Source organism: Gekko japonicus, unplaced genomic scaffold (assembly GCF_001447785.1).
Source record: "Gekko japonicus isolate JY-2015 unplaced genomic scaffold, Gekko_japonicus_V1.1 scaffold3127, whole genome shotgun sequence".
Taxonomy (NCBI): domain Eukaryota; kingdom Metazoa; phylum Chordata; class Lepidosauria; order Squamata; family Gekkonidae; genus Gekko; species Gekko japonicus.
Genome location: NW_015168749.1, coordinates 146,308 through 169,954, shown reverse-complemented (window position 1 = coordinate 169,954; position 23,647 = coordinate 146,308). Strand labels below are relative to the sequence as shown.

At 43.4% G+C, this 23,647-nt stretch overlaps 1 protein-coding gene across 1 annotated transcript in view; it reads left to right on the top strand.

Annotated features, from left to right (window-relative positions):
* The window catches only part of TIAM2 (T-cell lymphoma invasion and metastasis 2), a gene marked incomplete at its 5' end in the record, with an annotated part of 98,496 nt that overhangs the window by 12,692 nt on the left and 62,157 nt on the right, over positions 1-23,647 (top strand). Inside the window, 5 exons of the mRNA XM_015415634.1 lie at positions 3,574-3,738; positions 7,303-7,407; positions 13,147-13,225; positions 15,012-15,104; positions 16,521-16,781. Coding sequence (XP_015271120.1) covers positions 3,574-3,738; positions 7,303-7,407; positions 13,147-13,225; positions 15,012-15,104; positions 16,521-16,781 — 703 coding nt within the window. The remainder of the gene's footprint in view (positions 1-3,573; positions 3,739-7,302; positions 7,408-13,146; positions 13,226-15,011; positions 15,105-16,520; positions 16,782-23,647) is intronic.

Sequence of the window (23,647 nt, the reverse complement as noted above, 5' to 3'; positions counted from 1 at the left end):
GTACATGCGAGGCTGGCAACAAACTGGATTCATGCTCATGTCAGTTTAATGTTGGTTAAAAGTGATGCAGCTTAACTTAGTCCTCGCTTACTCAAACTGGCTCTAGAAAAAATTTCGGTACTGGTTGCTGCCCCACTCCAGCTGGAGCCCTGAAGATAAAGGGGAGGGGAGAATACTTTTTCCTGAGAAGAGTTTTCCCATTTCTACATGAACCTTTCTGTGGTCTGTTCTGCTAAGAAATTACTTGTAGATGATTTGTAATTTGTAGATGATTTGTAATAGAACTTGGTGGTGGTGGAAAGTGCCGTCAAGTTGCAGCTGACTTATGGTGACCTCATAGAGTGGTCTCCCATCCAAATACTAGCCTAGGCCATCTGGGTCAGAGCTAGAACGCAGGAATTTAGTCCCACATTCAAAGTGTTGAGGAGTTCTGGTTTTGTGGGTTCATCCTTTCCTGGGTTTATTACATTGGATACCTTTTCTGTAAAGTAAGTAAAAGGTAAAGGTTCCCTTGCTCAAAAACCAGTCGAGTCCGACTCTAGGGGTGCGGTGCTCATCTCCGTTTCCAAGCCGAAGAGCCAGCGCTGTCCGAAGACGTTTCCGTGGTCATGTGGCCGGCATGACTAAACACCAAGGTGCAGGGAACACTGTTACCTTCCCACTGAAGTGGTACCTATTTATCTACTTGCAATTTCTTGCTTTCGAACTGCTAGGTTGGCAGGAGCTGGAACTAGAGATGGGAGGTCACTCTATCATGTGGCAACTCGGGTCTCGAACTGCTGAACTACCGACCTTCCACAGCCTGCAGTTCAGCGTCTTAACCACTTGAGCCACTGCAGCCCCATTTCCGTAAAGTGTTGGCTGCTTTTTTCTGTTGTCATAGTCTACATTTGAAAGTGGGTGGCGTTGCCGAATTATCTGGTATTTTAATGGTAAGAGTGCTACAAAATGCAAGCCTTTAATATTTCTGCCAGTAGTGTGTTTCCTTATCTAGTGGTGCTACACTACAGTGCCCTCTGCTGATGGAATCTTTAAAGAAGTGTGAATTTCTTAAAATCCGTAACTAAATTGTATAATTTTATCGTTTTCTGCCTTCTTCATGAAAGTACACAAGGAAGTAACATGCATACACAGAAATTCTGAAAGAATGCTCTTATCAAATATTGAAAGAAGAAATATAGCCACATTTACAGACTTGACATCTGTTTTATGTAAAATTAATTTTGTATGTGTTTTATTTATAGATCATATGATCATTACAGTGGCATACATGTGTATCATTGCATCATAATATATTGCATATAACACATATACGTTTGTGTGGGGATTGTATGAAGTGACTCCAGGACTCTTTGAAATGTGTGATTTAAGGTTGTTTCTGTAAACTGTCCCGCTGACGTTACAATGGGACATTTCAGTCATGTCTTAGCTTCCTTATTCTGTTTTGGAGCAAGAGTTTTGTAGGTGTATTAGCATGAGAATTGAAGTAGGGTGGTCACTTGGTAAAAGGACCTTTCACAAAGTGAGTTAACCATCAGTTACGCAAAGCATTCTTTTGTGGGTAAGCCATTATCCTGCACTGATGGAACTTGGATGGCTCTTAAAATATCATCAACATCTTCTTCTTCTTCTTCTCAACAACAATAACAACAATAACAAAAAAGTAGATTTAAGCCACCCTTCCCTGGAGGGACCAAGCTCAGGGCAGTGTACAACATATCATATGAACATTATTAAAAACAGTTAAAACCAATAAAAACACAGTCGTACCAAAAGATGATGTTAAAATTTCCTGATGGTGTCACTGTCCTCACAGGGAGGCAGGGGGTGGGAGTGCCGGAAAAGATGGAACTGTTGCTGCCCTCAACCAAATGCCTGGCAGAACATCTCTGCCTTACAAGCCCTGTGGAACTGTATCAGGTCCTGCAGGGCACAGATGTTATTTGGCAGAGAGTTCCACCAGGTTGGAGACAGGGCAGAAAACACCCTGGCTCTGGTTGAGGACAGCTGGATAGCTCTCAGGCCAGGGGACCACCAGCAGATTTTGATCTGTTGAGTGCAGCGCTCTCCTGGGGATATATCAGGAGAGGCAGTCCTGAAGATACATAGTTCCTGGAGCATTAAGGTCTTAAAGGTCAATATCGGAACCTTGAACTTGATCTGGTACTCCACTGAAAGCCAGTGCAACTCACGCAGTACAAGGTGGATGTGTGCTGTATGCGGAGTCCCCATGAGGACCTGTGCAGCTGCATTCTGTGCCAACCTCGAGTTTCCAGGTCAACCTCGAGGGAATCTTTATTTCTTAATCTGTAATGATTGTATTTAGTGATAGTAAGCAAATTTGAAAAATGACTCAAATTCAGAATGGAATTCATGAAGTAAACTGCCAACTGTTCTACAGTCTCTGCATGGATGAGACAGTGGTTTAAGACAGCACGTAATGTTTTGGGCCAATCCAATTCTGTATAAGAGAGGAGGATTCCACTTAAGCCTAATGAAGCCAGACTGCTGGCACACTCTCCAAAAGCCCCCCCCACACACACACACCTGGAGAAAGCTGAAAGGAGTTAGAGAGCATATGGTTCAAGATTTCATCGCTGAGGCCTAATGGATTAGCTGGACTGGGGATGGCCTCGACAGTGCTAATGTATCAGAAAATGACACTGTTTAAGGAGACCAAAGGGCTAAGAGTGCTTGGAGAAGGAAACAGTGTATATAAGTGATTATGTGCATGGATGTTTTTTGTTGATCAAATAATATCAGTAGCAAATGCTGTTTATGTCAATGGTCTTTAATTGTTCCACAACTGGGACCTGCCTTTAACCCCAAGCTGAAGTGTGGAATCCAGAGAGCAGCAAGCACATGGCAGGATCTCATATAACTTCACAGTCATGTGAGAGGAAGATGAGGAGTCTGTGTTTCTCTGAAACTGCCTGTGCTAAAAAGTTATCCTCTGCTGCTGAGTGACCTCATCTTACTGTCCTACTACTGCTTCTCTAGGGTTCCCATTCCCCCAACTGACATTCCCAGGTGACTTCCTGTAAAACTGGAAATGCAGGCTCCGATGTGATGATGTCACTCGGAAGTGACGTCATCATGTTGGGGGTGACGTTCTGTTTTGTGGGCAAAACTCTATGGTTTGAAGCCAAATTTACCATAGAATTTTGCCCCAAAACCAGAGCATTGCCTCCAATGTCCCCGATGCGATGATGTCACTTCCAGGTGACATCATCGTGTCGGGGCCTGCATGTCCAATTTTACCAGAAGTTGCTCGATATCACTTCTGGTCTCCTGGAAGGACGCTGGGAGGCCCCTGCTGGCCAGGTAAGTGGACCTATGCTTCTCTCAGTGTGTGAGTAAGAAGTAACAGGAGATGTGGCACCCTTACTCTCTGCCCATAAGCACTAGCAGCAGGTCTTTCCAGAAAAGCACCCCCCTTCCCAAAAATTCCAGCTTTATAGGGGCTCCTGACTTACCTGAGGGTTCCAACCATGAGCTGTATATTGCTAGTCTAAGTGACTTTGAGTTATTAAAAGGGTTCATACATTTTCCTCTCTTCATTTTTTCCAGCAGAAAGTAGATGAATTTCTAAATGTGTACTACTTGACTCCAGAGAATGCCGGAAAAGAAAATACCTGGGACATCCAAACATATGTTCATTTTCCTGATGGTCAAGGCCTAATGTTCACTCTTAAACCAGAAGACAGAATAGAGGATGTTTTGGCTTTGGCTTGCAAGGTACACAATTCTGCACTTTAATATAGCTTGTTAATCACATTTACAGAAGTTGGATCCTAGAGTGGATGTTTCATGCCTTCTTCTTTCTCAAAAACATGGTGCTTGTGGGAACATGGACAGATGCAGTGGTGAAGGAAAAGTGGGTGAAATTGCCTTTCCTGCCTCTTATTCCAGTCAAATCTCTTCTGACAGAGCCAGCCTTCTTGCAAGGGAGGAATGGATTCATAAAATCCAGCCTTTGATCTTTAAAGAGAGCTGTGGAAAGGGTAATGTTGTAGAAATGGGTAAAGGAAGTGTGACATGTAATCATAGCATCTCTCTCATTCTTTGAAAACCAAGCAAAAGAGCAATGCTATCGCTTAGATCTTAAATCTTATGCGTTTCAAATTATGAATTGACTCCATCCAGTATAATGGACATGAAGTAAATAAACACAACATGAGCTTGGATCTCAGGGTTGATTTCTGTGGATGGAACAGGTTTCCAGCCACAGGGCATGACTTCCCTGCCTCCCCCCGTCCATGGAAATTGCTAGCAGGATTTAAAATTTGAAGATCTTCCGAAAGTACTTTAATAGCTAAATTGATTAGCAAGAACACTGTCACTCTCTCCATAACTGATTATGTGTACAGGAAGCATATAATAAAATGGCTTTGACCTAGTATGTGGGAACACAACCATAAATCTTACTGATTTCACAGAATAACCAAATTTCTAGAGGTTTACATAAATCTTCATTCTGACCAAAAAGCTGTGACTTGCCTGAAGAGTCTGGGGTGCAGTCAAGCCCAAACTGAGCTGAATTAAGTGAACATCTACTAGTTAAGGGTGATCAGCTTTTTGATGGTCCTGGGCTGACAGAGGGAAAGAACATGGCACGAGGAGAAGGGATTAGGTCCAGGCAGTGAAGTTTGGTCACATCTGATGGTAGATGTTCTTCACCAATATTGGTAGCTTTCATTGAAATCAGGAGGCCCAGTCTTATAATTCCTGCACTTTCACTCTAGCAAGTAAGGTAGGTTGGCTTCCTCTTGAGCAAGCCCCCATTCCTTTAATAACTGAACAGACTGGTTAGATATTTGTGCCAGCTTGCCCATTATCTTGTGGGGACTGTGTATACATGCTTAGGGTTACGTAATATTTTTTCCGTGCATCACGTTACCAAATTGATGATCCTTCTGCTCAGCACAGTATGAAAATACACTGTAGTGCCTGTTGTGGTTTCCAGTGTTAAAATCTACAGTAGAATTTGGTGGAAAGTGCTGTCAAGCCACAGCAGACTTATGGCAGCCCCACAGGGTTTCCAAGGCAAGAGCTGGTTTGCCATTGCCTGCCTCTGCATAGCAACCCTGGACATCCTTGATGGCCTGTTATCAAAGTACTAACCAGGGCTGACCCTGTTTAACTTCTGAGATTTGACAGAATGGGGGTAGCCTGGGCTTTCTAGGTCAGGACACCAAGTTTAGAGTTTAGTTTCTGTTAAAACAAATATTGCTCATTAACTGGAAGAAAAGAGGTATGTTTTTGTAGGCAATCCTTGCATGGCCTATAGGTGGCAGCAGAGATCTGACATATGAAGAAAAGATTTTTAGGAAAAGTATTTCTGTATGAACATTGCAAACTTCAAGTGACCCAGAAGTATTTGTATAAGAATGTATGAAATCACAGTTGTTCCTCACTACACTTCACAAAATATCTGTTCATAAAAACAATCAAACTTTTCTTTTTGTGGCTGTCACATCATTTGATCTGAAGTTATTTTGGTTTCTTTGTTTCGATTAAAACTTCTTTCTGTTTTATCTTTCTTTCTGCTCTGTATATTTAATGCATTTTTTCCATTAGACATATCTTAATGCTGACTACTTTCTGCTACATCTTTCCTAGTTCTTTTTTCTTACATTTCCATACTTCTCTGGTGAGTGTTGGGAATACTCAATTCTTTAGCGCAATGTCGTGTTTGAAGCATGTGTACGTTGATGTTGGTGTGTGGTGCGTGGTTCAGGGCTGGTTATTAGAAGGTGAAAAGGGGCAGTGGCTGCTTAACTCCCATTAGCCTTCAGGGAATTTCAAATAGTCTGACCTTGAGTAGGTGAAGGATCTTTGCCATTACTTGCTAACACTATCTGTTTCCTGGTATAAAAACAATTTCTAAATTGGATGGGTTGGACCCCATGAAGCTGTTACATTAACCTCCTTATACTGGAGAGGTACAACCCTTAGTGAATGGAGCCCCTTGCTCTTTAGATTCTACAAACTGTTATCTTGGATCAGGTGGAATTGTTTCTAAATGGCTCATATAAATAAATGTTAAATAACCCATAGAAAATATAGATTAATATAGATTAATATATACATGGAATTGACAATAAGAACATACCCTGTTGTCCTTTTGTACAGTACATACAACCTAACTTTTATCATATAGTATGTTCTTTGGATGACGGATGGTGTTTCAAAACAGTAGTTCTTAAGAAACGCACATTCAGTCAACATAGGGTATGTCGCTATTTGTGTTGTCCTTTCATTTTCTTCATGTTATCATGATCCAGAGATTTCTTTGATACATTTCTGTGAGTTACTTTGGATTGCATCATCAAAAGTTCACCAAGGTCTCTTAAATAAAAGCTTTTCCATTGGTGTTGATAGTGTCAGCTGTAATGGCACCTGGACCAGGCTTAAGCTTTTATCTGTATTCTCTAATATATCCAGTAGTCTTGATGATGATGATAGTTGACATCTGATGAAATGTTTTGTGACAGACATTTATTTGTACCCTGTTTCATTAGCTTTTCTTCTTCTAGTTATCTGTGTCATAAATTGGAGAAATCACAATTTTACGTTTCGCTAAATATGTTGCTGAGTGCATTGTGGCTGGTAATTCTGCTGGGTGGAGAGCAAAATAAATGTCCTAATGTATGCAAGGTCTGTTTGACCCTATGTTGAGCGATTAGTCTTGAAAGTAAAATCTGTGCCACCTCAGTAGTATTCCAAATGTTTGAAGGACAAGCCCCTACAAGGCATGAAGCCAATATTGTAAGGGAAGTGTTCTCTGTTCCATTATTTAGCTTCCTGGATGTAACCACATGCTGCGAAAAGTAGGTGGTTTCATGATCTCAGAGGAAATTGGCAGTAAAAAGTGCAGTAAAAGCCAAGCCTGTACATAACGCCCTTCTCTTAACAGCCTGAGTGCACACATGCATTTTATGCATCAGATGTGAATGTAGCACTCAGCAGAAAGATGCCATCTGGGAGATCTGTAGAAATGAACGGATGCCTGTATAAGCAGAGGAAGAAGAGAACAAGTTTTAAAGTTTATTTACACATCCTACCACTCTGTTAATTTTATACACAGGAAGTAACACTATAAACCTTTGGGGGTTTTAGAAGCAATCCAAATCTGTTCTGGTATGAAAATTGTACAGCTAGGTTTATTTATTTATGGTGGCTATTTAGGAAATGACTTGTTGAAGGTTACCTTTGCGTAACTTGAAGGAATGTGTATATATGACTTCTGGACTTGTACAAATAAATTCTGAGTTCCAAAAAATTCTTTTTACCTCTTAGATTAAGCAGCTGGAACCAAGACATTATGGCTTACGGCTCAGAAGGCTTATTGATGAAAATGTTGAGCACTACGTTCCTGAAGCATATGAATACATACAAGACCAGGCAAGTGGCATGATGTAAAGATTTGAAGTTTCTTGGTCAGATCTCTTATTTGTACCCATCCTGTGTGTTATTTACAATAAACAGAATGAATAGAAAGCCCCCGAATAAACAAATATATCCTTGTATGCTTAACAATAAAAGCAGACAAATATTGACTGATACATTTTTATCCTGCCCCTCTTCCAGGGAGTATGTGATTCTCATATTGTCCTCACAACTGCCCTGTGGGAAAAGTTAGTCTAAGAGAAAGTGACTGGCCTTATGACATCCAGCAAGCTTCATGCCCAAGTGGGGATTTGAACCGGAGTTTCCTCGGTCCTAGTCCAATATTTTGAACACTACAGCTCACCAGCTCACAAGTCTTCTAAGGCTGGTTCCATTAGGCTGGATAACGCATTGGCCGTGGGCCATCCAGTAGTGGCAGCCAGTTAAGAGTGATCTTGTTCAAAACCTGTCTACCGGACTTCATTTGGGGCTTTGCTTAGAGTTAAAGGAACATAATGCCTCTAACTTGCATAACTTTGGTTATAGTTTGTTAATGTAGTTGTTGCATGACTCTTAATAACCAAAGGCTGCAGTTCTTCAGCCACTTAGCTGTCCCCTTGAAGTCAGGGGGAAATGAGAAAGGAGGCAACGGAGGGTGCAGAGCAACTGTGTTCGCAGGCATAGCCTGAGTTCTGTAGGCACAGCCGTGATGATAGCAGCAAAGCAGGCACTGCCTTAAAACCAAATACCTAAAGTAGAGGAGGAGAGACATGTTCTTCCTTAAGGAATGCATAGGGGCTCTCAGACCTTAAGGTAAAAGGAACATGTATCAAAGGACTTATGGGCCTGAAATTTTGATACCTGGCTCCATGTGAGTGTGATGAAAAACAGCAGTTTGCCAGCATGGGCATACTGGCCACTGTATTTGATGATATGGGTGCATGTCTCTGATGTAATGTAGTCTGACCACCCTTCGTCACAGTAAGCTGCTAACCAGGAGCTACTGTACAGTTCATTTAGTTACAGTGAGTCTGTTATATGTGAGAATGGCGCTTAACTGGATACAGAAATATACTTTACAGTGCAACCCTAAGCAGAGTTACATGTTCATCGTCCTGGTTCCTGTGCAGTCACAGCTGGATACTGCTGAACGCTCAGGCCTGCCGTGGAGAGGATTTTTTGAAGCTCAGAATACCTAGAGACATGCTGTTCCCCTTTCCCTCTCTGTTTTCCATCTTTTCCAGTGTGAAGTAGAGGGAGCGGAGCATCCTTCCCTCAGTTCTCTCTCTGGTCTTCCAGTGGTCCCGAGACTGAACTCAGCCACTCTGGACCCAATTGAGGCTACAGGGAAGACCATGAGTTTGGTCTCTGTGTTCCTGGAGCACAGCATTAAAAAAAAGGCTCAACATAAACACAAGCACCCAGAAAAGCCTCCCAAACTGAAGTCATCATTCACCCCTTCCTGTCCTCATAATAAAGACTCGATCTCTCACCAGACATCCTTGGAACTGGTCAAAAAGTCAGTCTCCATTCCGAGAATGCCTTCCCCCTCCAGTTGCTAACCCTCCCCCCAATCCCATTTTTATCTCAGAACATGAAGTAAAAGGCTCAGAACCTCATAACTCATGTCATCAACTCCCCTCATCTCACCATTACGATCCACCTCCCCAATTGGTTCCAGAGGATTTGCATTTGACATCATCCAGATCACCATGCCAAGATGTCCATTGTGAGTACTATGACCAGGGCTAGGATCCATATGCTCCTCTCAGTTCAAACCAAGCAGAAGCTGACCCATATCAATAAATGACCCAAACCTTCCACAAGAACCACAGGAAGAGGTCTACTCCTTGGGTGACTTAGCTTTCAACTATGAGCAACCTGTTTTATGAAGACAGAGAGTCAGATTATGCTTCCAAACCCTCATCCAAGGATGTCACGACAGAGCCAGGGGGCCGGGCAAAAAGGGAGAGTCAAAAGGCAAGTCCAAGAGTCAGCCAGAGGGAGCAACTAGAGTCCAAGCAAACAGTTCCAAATACACAGAGCCAAGCCATCGTCAACATTACCAATAGTCAGAGTCCAGTATTGTAGTCAAGAAGCATAGCCGGGGGTCAGGAGCCAGAGGGATCTCCAAAACACGGACTGGATTCAGGACCCTACAGATCAGTCCAGAGCCAACACAGAGCGAGAGGTGCAAAGCGTCTGGTCCACAGATGAGGTTGCCAGTACAGTTTGCTTGCAGCCAGAGGTCTCTTCAAATAGTGTGCTGGCTCGTTATCTTGTTAACATTCCTTTGCAAAGTCCTTGCTTCTGTCAGTAATCAGGGCTTAAGATCATCGTCCCCGCAAGCGTGCCTCCTTGCGCCTGATTCCCAGATCCCAGCGTCTCTGGTTTCTCAACCGGTCTACAGGTGGCGGTGAGTCGGGTGGCGAGCTGCTAGGGCCAGGTATTGCCTGACCAGCTTCAGGTGCCAGCTGTCCTGTAGTTTGGTGTTCATCCTCCCCGGCACTTAGGTTTGATGAGGACTCTTGTGCTTCAGAGGTTGTTAAAGGTGCAGAGTCCTCATTTTCCAGGCTCCCAGGTGCCAGGTCGGGGACAGGCATGACAAAGGATATCATGCTGGAACTGTCCATAAATTCAACTAATATGAAGATTACACAAGGGAAAAACAACGGCATCCAGCATTCAGCCCTATTAAAAGAGAGGGCCATAAACTAGACGGAATAGGCAGAAAAAATTATGCCTCCTCTATTCTTGGCTTCAAGATTGCAAAGTATCCTTGTATTGTGGCCTGCTGTCAGCTCTTCCTTTGGGATGGCATTGCCAGGTATTTTTGCATGCTAGGGAAGGACACATGGCACCCCCCGTGCACCCACCAATTTCTGGCACCCCCCCTTCTGGCACCCCCGCAGCCTCCCACCCTCCCAGCAGCCCCACTTGGGCACCTCTTTCAGAGGTCAGCCCCGAGGAAACCCACCTACACGGTCGCCACTGGAGAGGTCACCGCCAGAGACCCGCCCACAAGGGATACCCCCCTGGCCCCAGCACCTGCCCATCCAGGCTCATGAGCTCTCCAGCCCTGCCAGCAGCCACCTGCACCGGCTTGCCGCAGCGCCTTGCCAGCTGCCCGGCGGGCCCCTGAAGCCCAGCCATGCTCACCTCAGCCACCGCTGCTGTGCAGGATAGGAGCCTCCACCACCACCTCCTCCTCTACCAGGCCCTGCCCCCGGGCCAGCCTCTGAGCATGCACTGAGGGGGGCACCCACAGGCCACGCAGCTCAACCGGGGCACAGAGAGTTGGAGCCGGAGGGGGACAGAGGCCGGCCGGGGCACAGAGGGAGGAGGAGGTGCGCTTTCCTGCAGCCGGGGAGTCCGTGGCGGATTGCGGGCCGGCGCCTTCGTCGGGCTAGTGCCCTAGGCAAAGATCAACATTTTGTCAATGATGGGCCCGCATTGCACCCTAGGGCCCCAGGGCTGGGCATTGCACGCTATCTAGAGATGTCTCCTGAAGACAAACATAAGCCGGCAAAGTTGTTAGAAGCATCAGTGCTGTCCAGACACCAGATCTCACAGCCAAACATTCAGTGGATTGCTCAACTCACAGTCTAGCAGTCACATACAATCATAATTTCTGGCTCAGGTCCACTACACGTCCACAGGAAACCTACAGCAGAATTGAAGACCTACCTTTCAAGAGCAAAGACCTATTCAGTGGTCATACTGATGAAGTACTTAAAAAGATGCGGAAGGACAAGCTCATGACTAAGATCTTAGGGGTGATTCTCTCTACTCCATGTACTCATAAACCTAGGCCTTTTCTTCAGAACCCATTACTCTGCATCCAGAGGAAGAGGTCACCTGATGCTTCATTCATATTCCAGAAGGCCTCCCTATATATACCTGCCAGTCAAATCCTTCTCCACTCTGAAGCCAGGCCTCAGCCGCGCAGACTCCATCAACCTGCAAACCAGGGCTTTTGACAATTACAGTTCATGCCTGGCATATCAAAGAACAGAGGAACTGGGTACTTAGCATCATTACAGAAGGGCATGCCATAGAATTTGCCTCTCTCGGAATGTACTCCCTTGTGTCATCCAACTTTCCTGTTCCCTTTCCAGAACTCCTTGAAAAAGTCGACACCCTCCTCAGCAACAAAGCAATCACAGAAGTGCCTGCAAAAGATCAGCACTCAGGGTTCTGCTCCAGGCTAAATACACTCCTTTGCCAGAAGTCATGTTTCTAGCCCATCATCCTAGTCCAAGGGCCGCTAGGGCTAATGGCCTCCACTATGTCGGTGGTACCTCATGCAAAGCTATACATGGACCCACTTCAGTTGTGGTTCATCAGAGTTTTCAACCCCATTGTCACCACCAATCCAAAAAATTGATCATCCCGAGGCAAGTGGTACAGTCCATGCACAGGTGGACTCTAGTGACCAACCTCCTAACAGGGACTCCTTTCCATCCTCCCCATACCACAGACTGTCTTAACTACAGACACTTCCCTGTCAGGCTGGGATACATACATCAAAAAGTGTCAGTCAGTGGAACCTGGTCCTCCCAGGAAGCCCTCCTCTACATCAATGTACTAGAATTCAAGCTGTGTACAAAAGTCTGTTGGCCTTACACATGGCATGCCTCTGGCAAAAATGTCCAAATGGCCATGTCCCATGGCCACTACATTCCCCTAATGCAGGAACACAACCACTGACCTGCGGATTCAATTATTGGAGTACCTGCAGGAACACAGCCACCTTCTGCAGGGTCCATTCCTACACCCAAACATTGGTAGCCTGCATTTAACATCATGGCTCATCCAGTGACAATTCTCCAGACCTGTCAAAGAATGCTAGAAAACCATCCACCTAGCATTCCTTATTTGATCAAATGGAATATTTTTGTACAGAAGCCATGGAGCAGGGGCCTAGACCCAGTCCACTGCCCGATAGTGTTTTCAACTACCTCCTAATCCTAGTCCAAGGAGGCCTTTCTTTTGACCCAGAATCTGCCACCTAAAGTGAAGAAGAAGAAGAGAAGAGATTGGATTTATACCCCGCCCTTCACTACCCAAAGGTGTCTCAGAGCAGCTTACAAACTCCTTTCCATTCCCCTCCCCACAACAGACAGCCTGTGAGGTAGGTGGGGCTGAGAGAGCTTTGACAGAAACTGCTCTTTTTTCAAGAACAGCTCTTATCTTACTACGACTTGCCCAAGGTCATCCAGCCAGGTGCAAGTGGCAGAGTGGGGAATCAGACCCGGTTTTAGGTACAGAAGAAGATGCAGGGAAATAGTATTATGCGAGTTAGAATGAACTGTAGGTTTTGAGTGAGATTATGAGTATTTATAAGTTATGGGGAAGTTGGATGGGATTCATAAACGGGTAAGATAGGGGTATAGGAAAAGAGGAGGGACTAGAAGAGTGAAAAAATTTTGGTTGTAATAGTAACCTCAGATGGATTTTTTTTTTGTTTCGCGATTGTTAAAAATGGAAAATGAGGATATTGATAAGATGAATAATGAATTTATGTTTGTGTTTTGACTGATATACTTAATAAAAAATGTAAATTCAAAAAAAACAACCTGGTTCTCCCAGATCAGAGTCTGCACACTTAACCACTACACCAAACTCATTCCTCATTCACCTTAATGGCAGGACCAGTCTTAATAGCAGTTTGTTTTGGCATGACTGCTAAGTGCATCCTGCTGGTGCATGTCTCATGGTTCAAATTCAAATGAGATTTTTCTTTTCTTGCAGATATATGATGAAATAGAAATCTTTCCTTTAAGTGTCTACCACGTGCATCTTACTAAGAATGAAGGTGTAACTGATTTTGGTAAGCCTGCATTTTTCCAAAGTGCATCTCTCTCACTCACTTTATTGACCTTCTGTCTTTTTCTTTCTTGGTTTCTCTTGTCAGGAATTTTAAATTGGTTTACAGGTGGCAAATGGGTTAGGTTCATTTGGTAGCCAAATTGCCTTACTTTCTTAATTAATATCGGGGAAATTATGATTATTAATTGGCAATAGGCAAATTAGGGAGTGAACACCGTTGTATACAGAAGTCCCGCCTTTACTGTAGTCACCGGAATAGACACGGAGACTGTAATTGGTAAAATATAATGTCTTTTACTGGAGGAAATATATCTTTCAAACAATACACAAGCACGCACACACTTATACAGATTTGAGGAAATAAAGATAGATAATAAGCACATTTGCATTAGCAGGATATTCGTTGATTGGGCAATAGTTACCTGTCCTCGTTGATTGAGCCGTTCCAATGGAAGAGTGGAGGGGTTAAGAGTAGAAAATGGGAAACACGTGTTCTGAACTGGCAGAACCACGTGGACTCTAGCTGCAGATCTAGAGTTTAAAGATGGAGATAGGGTAGTTGGATAGCAAGCTGGAAATAAGAGGGTCAAAGCTTCGATAGGGGTCGTGGAGAGGAGAAAGAGAGAGACCATGTGGTCGGGTAGCACCTTTTATAATGTGGTGTGGGGGGGCAGGCTAGGTTGGCCACATCCCCCTGTGACACCTCCTGTTAGTCCGTCCCATAAAACATATTATTGGGTGGAAGTAAAGGGGGAGAAGAGCTAGGGGTTGGTCAATATTGAGAGCTAGCAACTTAATCTGGGGACTGGCACCTGCATGAAGAATGATTGAATCATTGGGCTAGGGCTATTGTCTCTTGATGGCCCTAGCCGCGAACGATTAGTTGCCAAGCAACTGCAGGGAGAATCTGCTGGAGGAGGGGGAAAGTGGTTGCTTATGTGTGCCAAATGGAGCTCCTAATGGCGTTTGGAGCTTTCTGTCCTCATGCTTGGGCATGGCATGGCATTATGCAGACAAAGGAACTGGGTCATCTCACATCAGGTAAGAGGGCAGGTAAGCTTGAAAGAGCCCCTTGAGCATCAACGCAAAGGAAGGTTTTTCTTCTCTGAGGTGTGCAGTCTCAACTGGCATCATATGGGGTCACCTTGCAGTACAGTCCCTTCATCATATCTTATGGTTCATAAGAGCACATTAAGTGCCTTGCTGGGCAACACATTGCCTGATCTCAAACACACACACAGAGAGAGAGAGAGACAGAGACAGAGAGAGACTGGATTCCCCCCCTCTGGTTATGTCTATGTGATTGTTTAATTGTGTACAGAAGCTTCCTATTTAGATGTGGGGGATCTCTCAAACTTTTCTTTATAGCTTCACAGTGCTTTTTGGAAATTTGTTTGCCGGAGGCAAAAGTCATGAGAAGTGATTTCCAGCACCTTTCAGTAGCTTGCTGTCTTGTGTGATTTTTTCCCCTGATCCGCATGGTTCTTGCTAATCCAGGTATCACCTATCTATATGAGGAACATCCATGTTGGCCAGTACCTTTTGCTGGTTATGACTGGCCACAGCTCTATTTGGCTGCTTTATCGCATATGAACTACACAACGTATTAATGAGATTTAAGAGCAATGTCTTAGTAGTAATATAAAACGGGAATTTTTCCATAATGAAGCAATCATGAAGCATTGTCAAATGTGCAATTATTTGTGTATATATGTGTGTGTGTGTGTATGAATATATAAAGACTTTTTTAAGGACACACAAAAATTGAAACAGCATTTTTTTGCTAGGATTTGCAGTCACTGCACAAGTTGATGAACACCAACATCTAACCCAGATATTTGTAAGTGATGTTCTTCCTGATGGGATGGCTTTCAAAGAAGGTATGTGTTAGTTCTTTTCCTCTGGTGTTGTCTTCTAAAGATGCAAATGTTGCACTGGACAAAGAGCAAATTCCTCTGTGAATTCCTGACTCGTGCCAGTGTTTATCCCAGATCACCAGATTTGTCGTTGGTGTTTCTATTTGGCATCCTTAACAACATGACAAGTTTTCCCTATGCTGGCGTTAGTGCTATGTCTGTTTTGCAGAGTGTGTTGTCATTGAGAATCTGTGGCTGGTAGTGTCTCTCTCCAAATGTCTGGATACTTTACAAGTAGAGGTTTTCATACATGACAGTGCACACCGGGATTGGGAAAATGTGCCCTTTAGCATTTTCAAAATAATGCACTTTTGTATATTCTAGTTTGGTAGCTATTTCTTGCGTTAATTTGATGTTGAATCATTTTTATTTTAATCATTGTCTCTTTTATGTCTCCCTTGCTTTTTGCAATGGATTCTTCTTTTTTTAGATGTTCTGACAATTTTTTGAACTTTTCCCTCTTTTGCTTTTTCCTCCATATCTCTTGTGTAGTAAATAGACCTCTCATATATGCTTTCAGAGTATCCCATACTGTACTTAGTGGCATATCTTCTGTTTTGTTTATTTTTATGAATTTTTTCACCTCTAATTTGAGTTTTGTAACAAAATTTTTGTCCCTTAGCAAGTCCAGTATGTAACCTCCATCTTGAATTTCTGCCAACTCTCGCCCCTCCTCGCGCTGCCTAAACGAGCCCGTCGCCTCCACGCCAGCCAGGACGGACTTGCTCGCCCCCCTGGGAAGTCCCACGTGTCCGACAGGCAGCCGCCCCTATGTGGCGCTGGGGTCCTTCTGACTGGAGGAGCCCTGCTCATGAGTCTCCCTCCTCCTCCTCCTCCTCGGTTCCTCCACCACCGCTCCCAGTGTCCAGCTTGGCACCCTAAGGGCTGGCCCGTGCTATAGGCAAATGCCTAGTTCACCTAGCGGATGAGCCGGCCCTGCACAAAACTCATTTTGATAGCAGTAGACTAAGATGGCTACACCATCCTATTTTCATGGTTCATCTTAAAACAAAAAAATTTCTAGTTGGCAGATGTGAACCCTGACAAAGCTGTAGTCCTAAGAACACTATCTTGGGAATAATGTTTAATAAATTGGGACTTACTTTAGACTAGACCAAAAGTGTATGTTTGGATTCCCCCTTTCCTCAAAGTGCATTCTTTGAACGCCAGATGATACTGTAAGGAAATTGTTTGAACAATTAAATTGCAGTGTGGCATGATGATGAACCTTGACTTAGTGCATGTGTTATGTGCCATCAAGTCACTTCTGACTTATAGTGACCCTATGAATCAATGACCTCCAAAGCATCCAGTTATTAACAGCCTTCTGGTATAGTGCCGACTAAGTCTTTTTTGTTTTCTCTTTTCTCATATTCCCAGGGTTGCGTGTGGGCAATGAAATCTTGACTATAAATGGAAAATCTGTATCTGATCTTGACCTTAGACAGATGGAGCTATTGTTCTCTGAGAAAAGTGTAACTCTCACTTTGAGTACAAGTCACAATGGCAATAAAAGTGCATTATGTACTTCGTGGTCAGATGCTGAGATTTCCAAGGAAGCAAGAAGCTTGTTGCCCCCTCCAAACCAGTCACAACTCCTGGAGGAATTTCTGGATAACTTCAAAAAGAGTACTACAAATGGTGAGATGCTGCTGGTGATTAATGTTTTTGTTCTTTATTCTGGTAGAGCTGTTTGCTTTCGGACTATAAACGTTTCACAGAGAGAGAGATAGTAATTTTCTACATGTAAAAATAAATAAGAGTGATTATTTTAACAGGGAATCTCTTTAAAGCATTGAAATAAAAGTATTAATGCTTCTTTCTGAAATCAAAATATTAAAATGAATTGTGAAAGTTATCAAGCCAGTTTCTGTCAGAAAGTATCCTGTACTCTCAAAAAGTCACATATCTCAAATGCCTGTAGATGGTTTAATATAAATGGTCTTGAATAGAATATCTACTGAGCTTTTTAAAAATGTTGTTGACTAGAATGATTTGCCAAGTTGCCACATAGGTAAGCAGCCCTCTAAACTCTTGGGATAAATTCATGTAAAACATTTGCCAGTGTTATGCAATGGATAACATACTGAGGAAAGACTGTGTTTTATAAGCAAAATATGGTTCATTTAATATGTTGTCGACACAATGCACTTTGCCATTAGAGACGCAAGCTACAGAGGTGCCTCTCTGCACAATTAACTGTGGGATGAAAAAGCAACCATGTGATTCATAAGGAGTTGAACTATGCAAGCAAAGCTGGTTTAAAAAATCAGATCTGCATACATGTATTTAACTCAGCCTATGTGGATTCAATTTTCATTATATAGCCAGCCGTGTGGGAATGACACTAGTTTAGCTGGGTTCCCTAACAGCAGCCAAGCTGCTGGGGTAGCATTTGGATTAGTCCTCCCATACTATAGGTTTACAAGATTATGCATTGGGTAGAGCAGTTAGAGAAAGATGTACTTTTCTCCCTTTCTCACAATACAAGAACTCGTGGGCACTCCATGAAATTGCTGAGCAGTCGGGTTAGAACGGATAAAAGGGAGTACTTCTTCACCCAAAGAGTGATTAACACATGATTCAGTGATTCATGATTCCAGTGATTCACTGCCACAGGAGGTGGTGGCGGCTACAAGCATGGACGGCTTCAAGTGGGAATTGGATAAGCATATGGAGCAGAGATCCATCAGTGGCTGTTAGCCACAAGGTATAGATAGGAACTCACAGGCTGGGGCAAGTCATGCTCTGTATTCTTGGTGCTTGGGGGGGGGTCAACAGTGGGAGGGCTTCTAGTGTCTTGGCCCCACTGGTGGAGCTTCTGATGGCACCTGGCACCTGATGGCCACTGTGTGACAGAGTGTTGGACTGGGTGGGCCAGTGGCCTGATCCAACACTGGTTTCTCTTATGTTCTTATAGGTAAGCTTACTGATCCTAAACATAGCTGCTTGGAAGTCAGCTTCATTGAGATCAGTGTGTCTTGCTTCCATGTAAATGGTTTAGGATTGAACATTGAACTTATATTTGGCCCTCCTTCCGTGAACAGCATTTGGAATCTTAGTTACTCCTTCTTTAAAAAGATAGTGAAGGAATGGTTTGTTTGGGACAGTAATGTGATAAAGGATATTTACATCATTTTTCAAAGGGTATTGTAAGTTATGAAGAACAGGGGCATAAGCTTTGGAAAATAATAGACATCAATTTGTCATGCTGACTCCATCCTGCCCTGTAAATATGGTAGGGTGGGTTGCGGGTAAATGCAACACATTTGTAAACCATGAGAGCTAGAAACTAAGCTTTTCTCTGGAACAAAAGCTGAAGTTGCAAGATTTGTGACTGTCGCCAGATTTTATACAATGGACTGGCCTATGCCAGTTTCAACATAAAGTATTTTTGGTGAGACTTGTAGAATATATCTCATTGCTTCCCTGGACACTAACCGTACCATCTTTAGCAGAGTTACATTGCTCCCACTGATGTCAATTGGCTTAGAAAGGTGTAACACTGTAAATCACTTCCCCAAAGGACTGTACAGTGCACTGTTCCCCCCACACACTATGGGAGAGTGTTCAGCATGCGCACAGGCTCTTTGCTTAACGTCAGAGATTAAAGATACTACTATTAAAAATGATTTGGCACTGATTACAAGAATAATTAAGTGACATCACATTGTCTCCGACTTACAACAACCTGGCATGGGGGTTTTCAAGGCAAGAGAGGAGCAAAGGTTGCCATCGCCTTTTTTTACATAGTCTTCCTTAGTGGTCTCCCGCAAGTACTAATTGTGGCTGACCCTGCTTAGCTTTCAAGTTCCAACAAACTCAAACTAGTCAGGGCTGTTCAGGCTGCTCTTGGCATCTACTGGATAGTGCTGAATCCGTAGGACCACTTGGTTCTTCTCCATGGATCCACAGTTTTGTAAACATTTAATTAATGTTATTGTATTTATTTTCAACAGGGACTGATCACTAACCTGTCTAGCTTGAACAGTAGAAATGCCATTCACAAGCTACCTGGGCATTAAATGTTTAAAGAACATTGAACTGCTGACATTTGGTATTAGTATTACACATCTAAAGTGGGGGAAATCTGCATTTAAATTGTTTGAAGATTTAAGCATGCTGTTCATATGAAAAGTGACTTGCGTTAGGTTAAAGAAACCTACAGTTGTCAAATGCCATCACGATCCCTGTAGTAAAGTATTCTGAGTTACTGAACAACCCATGAGTCATTGCTTACCTCCATTTCTGTCAGTATCACAGAAAGCAAGTAAAGGGAATGTGACTCATGATTGCCAAGAAGAACCCCAGCCATGGAGTTTTCAAGGCAAGAGATGGGCAGAAGTAGTTTGCCATTGTCTTCCTCCATATAGCAAACCCAGTCTTCCTTGGTGGTCTGGACTAGATAGACCATTGGTCTAATCCAGCATATTCTCCTCTCATGTTCTTATGGACTGAATGTACAAAAACCTAGATGTGTAGTCTGTACAGAGTGATATCACTCATCTGTGTCAAGTAGTCAGGAAATTTTTTTTACCATGTTTTCAGTACATATTGTCAGGGTTCAATAGTCAGATCACACTACACAGCGCTTCATAAGAAGCATTCTGTTTATTGGTAGTTCATAACTATGACACGTGAACGTTTTTTGTCAGGAATGGACCAAAGCAGCAGGGCACCCAAAGTTATAGTAGTTTCAAAACACCCCTCATTACAAGCAGAAGCCAACAAGCATTGTGCATTGTGTGCGCGCACGGGGGAGAAAAGAGAATGGGCAAAATAGGAGCCGTTTGTTCCCAGCAGGTCAGGAGCAGCTGGAACTCCCAAGGTCAGAAAAGCATAAGCAGATAACAACCCAGACAGGAGACATCGTTAGTGTACCAGGCTGAGGAGAGGAGGATCACCCCCCCACACACACATTCCGGGGAAATGGCAGTGTTAACTGACACATATATGTCATAAAATGGTGATTAAATATCTGCAAAGGATGTCTACATAACATGGATAAAATATCTGCATTCTTTCCCTTAGCCTAACCCACCTCACAGAGTTATGGGGGGGACGGGAGGTGGGATAGGATAATTCCACCCATGTGTGGATGTATGAGAAACAAATATTTTTCACTCCCAGACCTTGGGCTGCCTCATGAGTAGAACTAAGAAGATAGGAGTATGTAGAGAGAAATGTGATCATTTGAATGAGCTAGAAACCAGCCTTTTTCCAGGTGATTTCAAACTGTGCTTGAAGCTATTGTTTTTTGTATTCACAGCTTCCTATGTCTTTCCCTGCCACCATCTGTCAGGCATTTTTAAATATAAAACACTTTACTTATATAAGATAGTTGGTAAAGCAAACCCTACCTTTCTGCTTGATAGGAACACGCATGACATTATCTTAAAGATCACTTGCAGTGGAAGGATATGGCTTTTTAAAAATTTGCTTCCACATCTTTGACTTAAATACCTTTTGCTAGATCTTTTTTCATCTTTTACATCTCCTCAACTTGTGTGGAGCGATGTCAACAAGTTTCTGCACCTTGAATTCAGAATGTGCCGTACAGTTTTCATTTTCCCTGGGCACATCCCAGCGCTGGGACCAAGGGAACAAACATGGACTTGCACTGTCCAGTGTGGACAGTGAGCTCAATAATGGGTGGGCTAGCATGATTAGCCCTTTGTCAGTGCTGCTGTTTCAGCAGTCATGACACAGGCAGTATGTGGCTGGGCCAAACCAGGAGAAGCCATCAGCTAAACCAGTCACCTTGTTACTGGGACTTCACATCTTTGAATGAAAGTCTTACCTTTGCAATTGTCAAAGTTGGCCTTCCTTCCTAGGTAAACAGTGCCAACCCTGCCCTGCCCTGGATAGCCCAGGCTAGTCTGATCTTGTCAGATCTTGAAAGCTAAGCAGGGTAGGCCCTGGCTGGTTTTTGGATGGGTGACCTCCAAGAAATACCAGGGTTGTGACACAGAGGCAGGCAAAGGCAAGCCACCTCTAAAATGTCTCTTGCCTCAAAAACAAGTCTAGCTTGCCACCTAGTGGTACATAGAAGACTCAAGGCTTCCTCAAAAGTGAAAAAATGACCCTGGAGCTCATTAAGAGAGACTTTTTGCAGCATTCATTGGTGAAATTTGGATAACTATTTTGGTATTTGGGAACCTTGTGCTTGGAAATATCTGTTGAACTCCCTGAGGAAGACACTGAAACAGGAGGATATCTGGACCTCTGTTGGAGGAAGACTGAACACTAATTCTAAATAGACTTAAAGGAGTCCTATCCCTTAAAACCTTTGTATTATTAAGGAGGACTGGTATTAATAAAGGGGTTGTGCAATATCTTTTGTGATATATAAAGAGACGATACTCAGATGTTTGGATATATGATTCTTTCTATGTATTAATGTGTATATAATAATTAATATAATTGTGAATAATGTGTAAGAAAGATATATATATAGGTAAAGGTTCCCTTGCTCGAAAGCCAGTCGAATCCGACTCTAGGGTTGCGGTGCTCATCTCCGTTTCAAAGCCGAAGAGCCAGCGCTGTCCGAAGACGTCTCCGTGGTCATGTGGCCGGCATGACTAAACACCAAGGCGCACGGAACGCTGTTACCTTCCCACTGAAGTGGTCCCTATTTATCTACTTGCAATTTCTTGCTTTCGAACTGCTAGGTTGGCAGGAGCTGGAACTAGAGACAGGAGCTCACCCTGTCTTGCGGCACCCGGGTCTTGAACCGCTGAACTACTGACCTTCCACAGCCTGCAGTTCAGCGTCTTAACCACTTGAGCCACCGCAGCTCCCCAAGGAAATAGGAGGGGCAAACTAGTCCCCTTCATGGTTTATGTGCAATGGTCAGTTTGCCTGAGGTTACTGGAAAGGAAGAGTTTCTTATAACCCTTTGCATAAGCTGGGGTTTGTGCAGTAAAAGTTAGGCCTATCACACTATTTTGGAAATGTATCCATGGACAATACACATACAGGTGCATCTCCTGGTGCCACCTAGGGCAGCCTCATCCATGCAGTGGAGCCTGTATTGAAACATTAGCTTGTACAGCCACAGTCTTTCCTTGTCCCCAGAGGCCTTTTCGTAGACACTAGGGCTTCCTTGGGCAAACAGTTCTCCTGAGATTGTATCAAGTTAATCAGTTAAGTAATGCATCAGTAATGAATTTGCCATAAGTATTTGTTTCAACTTTATTTGGAAGCATATAGTATTTGCTGTTCAATTTCTCAAATAGCTTGCTTCTAGGTTACAGAGCAAAAGATTAATGCAAAGTTTCAATTACATTGGGATAGGTATTTCATCAAAATAGCACAATAACAGAACAAGAAAAAGCATATTTTTATATCTCTGGTGGAGCTCTTTGGACCTTAATAATGTTACTTGCGAAGGGGAAATTGTTAGCATTCATTCAACATCTGTTTCCATTCAGAAAGCAGTGCAGTTCCGTTTGCCACTCCTTCAACTTTTTTCCAGTAAATACTTAGAATGCTAAGACCACCGAAGATTTGCACCTTCCTGAGGTTTGGCTCCGTTCCTGAAATGCTTAAAACAGAAGGCTTTGGCAACATCTTTCCCAAAACATCTGGAAGCTTGCCTGCCGTCTGATCAAACCTGACTGAAGAGTCCAAGAAACTCCTGATACAATACCTTAAGCTGTCCTTCATTCATAGAAACCACCATTGCTCTGTGGTAATACTTCGTATCTCAAGCGTCTCTCCCCACCCCCCAATTCTAAATGTGAAACCATTTGAGAGACAGTTTTAGAGACCTTTTCCATATCTTAACTTTGGGTTTGAAAGGATGTGCTGCAAGCATCTTTTGTCGTGCTGTTGCATTACATCATTTAAATTTTGCTTCAGGATGTTTGTTTTGATGGTAAGCCGCTCTCTGCAAGTGGATATATTTACAGAAAAAGATGATGATAGAAGTTCTGAGGATCCTGGACTGAGTTATCTTTTCACACCAGTGTGACTGAAATAACTACCATGTGTGCAGCTCAGCGCAAGATCTGTCTGTGTCTGTTGATGCCATGTGTTTCTTTTAACTGTCTGACTTAGGGCCAAACTATACAAGATTTTTTTTTTTTTTAATGAGTTGGGTCCAGGGTTGGGCTGGCTTGGGAACATGGCACGGGGGGGTGGGGACAGAATCCCCTCCTCCCTTGTGCTGTGGTCCCAAGCCAAACTGGGCCCCTGCAGGCTTTGAAAACAGTGTTTCCCACAGCTTCTCACTTTTTCTTTCTACCGATTTGAATGTGTTGTACTCAGAGATTCATAGCTTCTGTTTAACATCTCCAGGGTTCCTTTGAAGGGAGCCATAACTTTCTTCTGGCTGTTCTGTGGAGTCTCTTTGGTTTTTTTAAGGGTCTGGGTAGAGCTGGCCCTGATTCTTTCAGTAATGGGCCCCTGTGTATGGGAGAAGAAATTGAAATCCATGTACCAGCTTTTAGTTAGGCAGATTAGAAATAACTGGACTCAGTCTGTTGGGGTTTCATCTCTTTCCC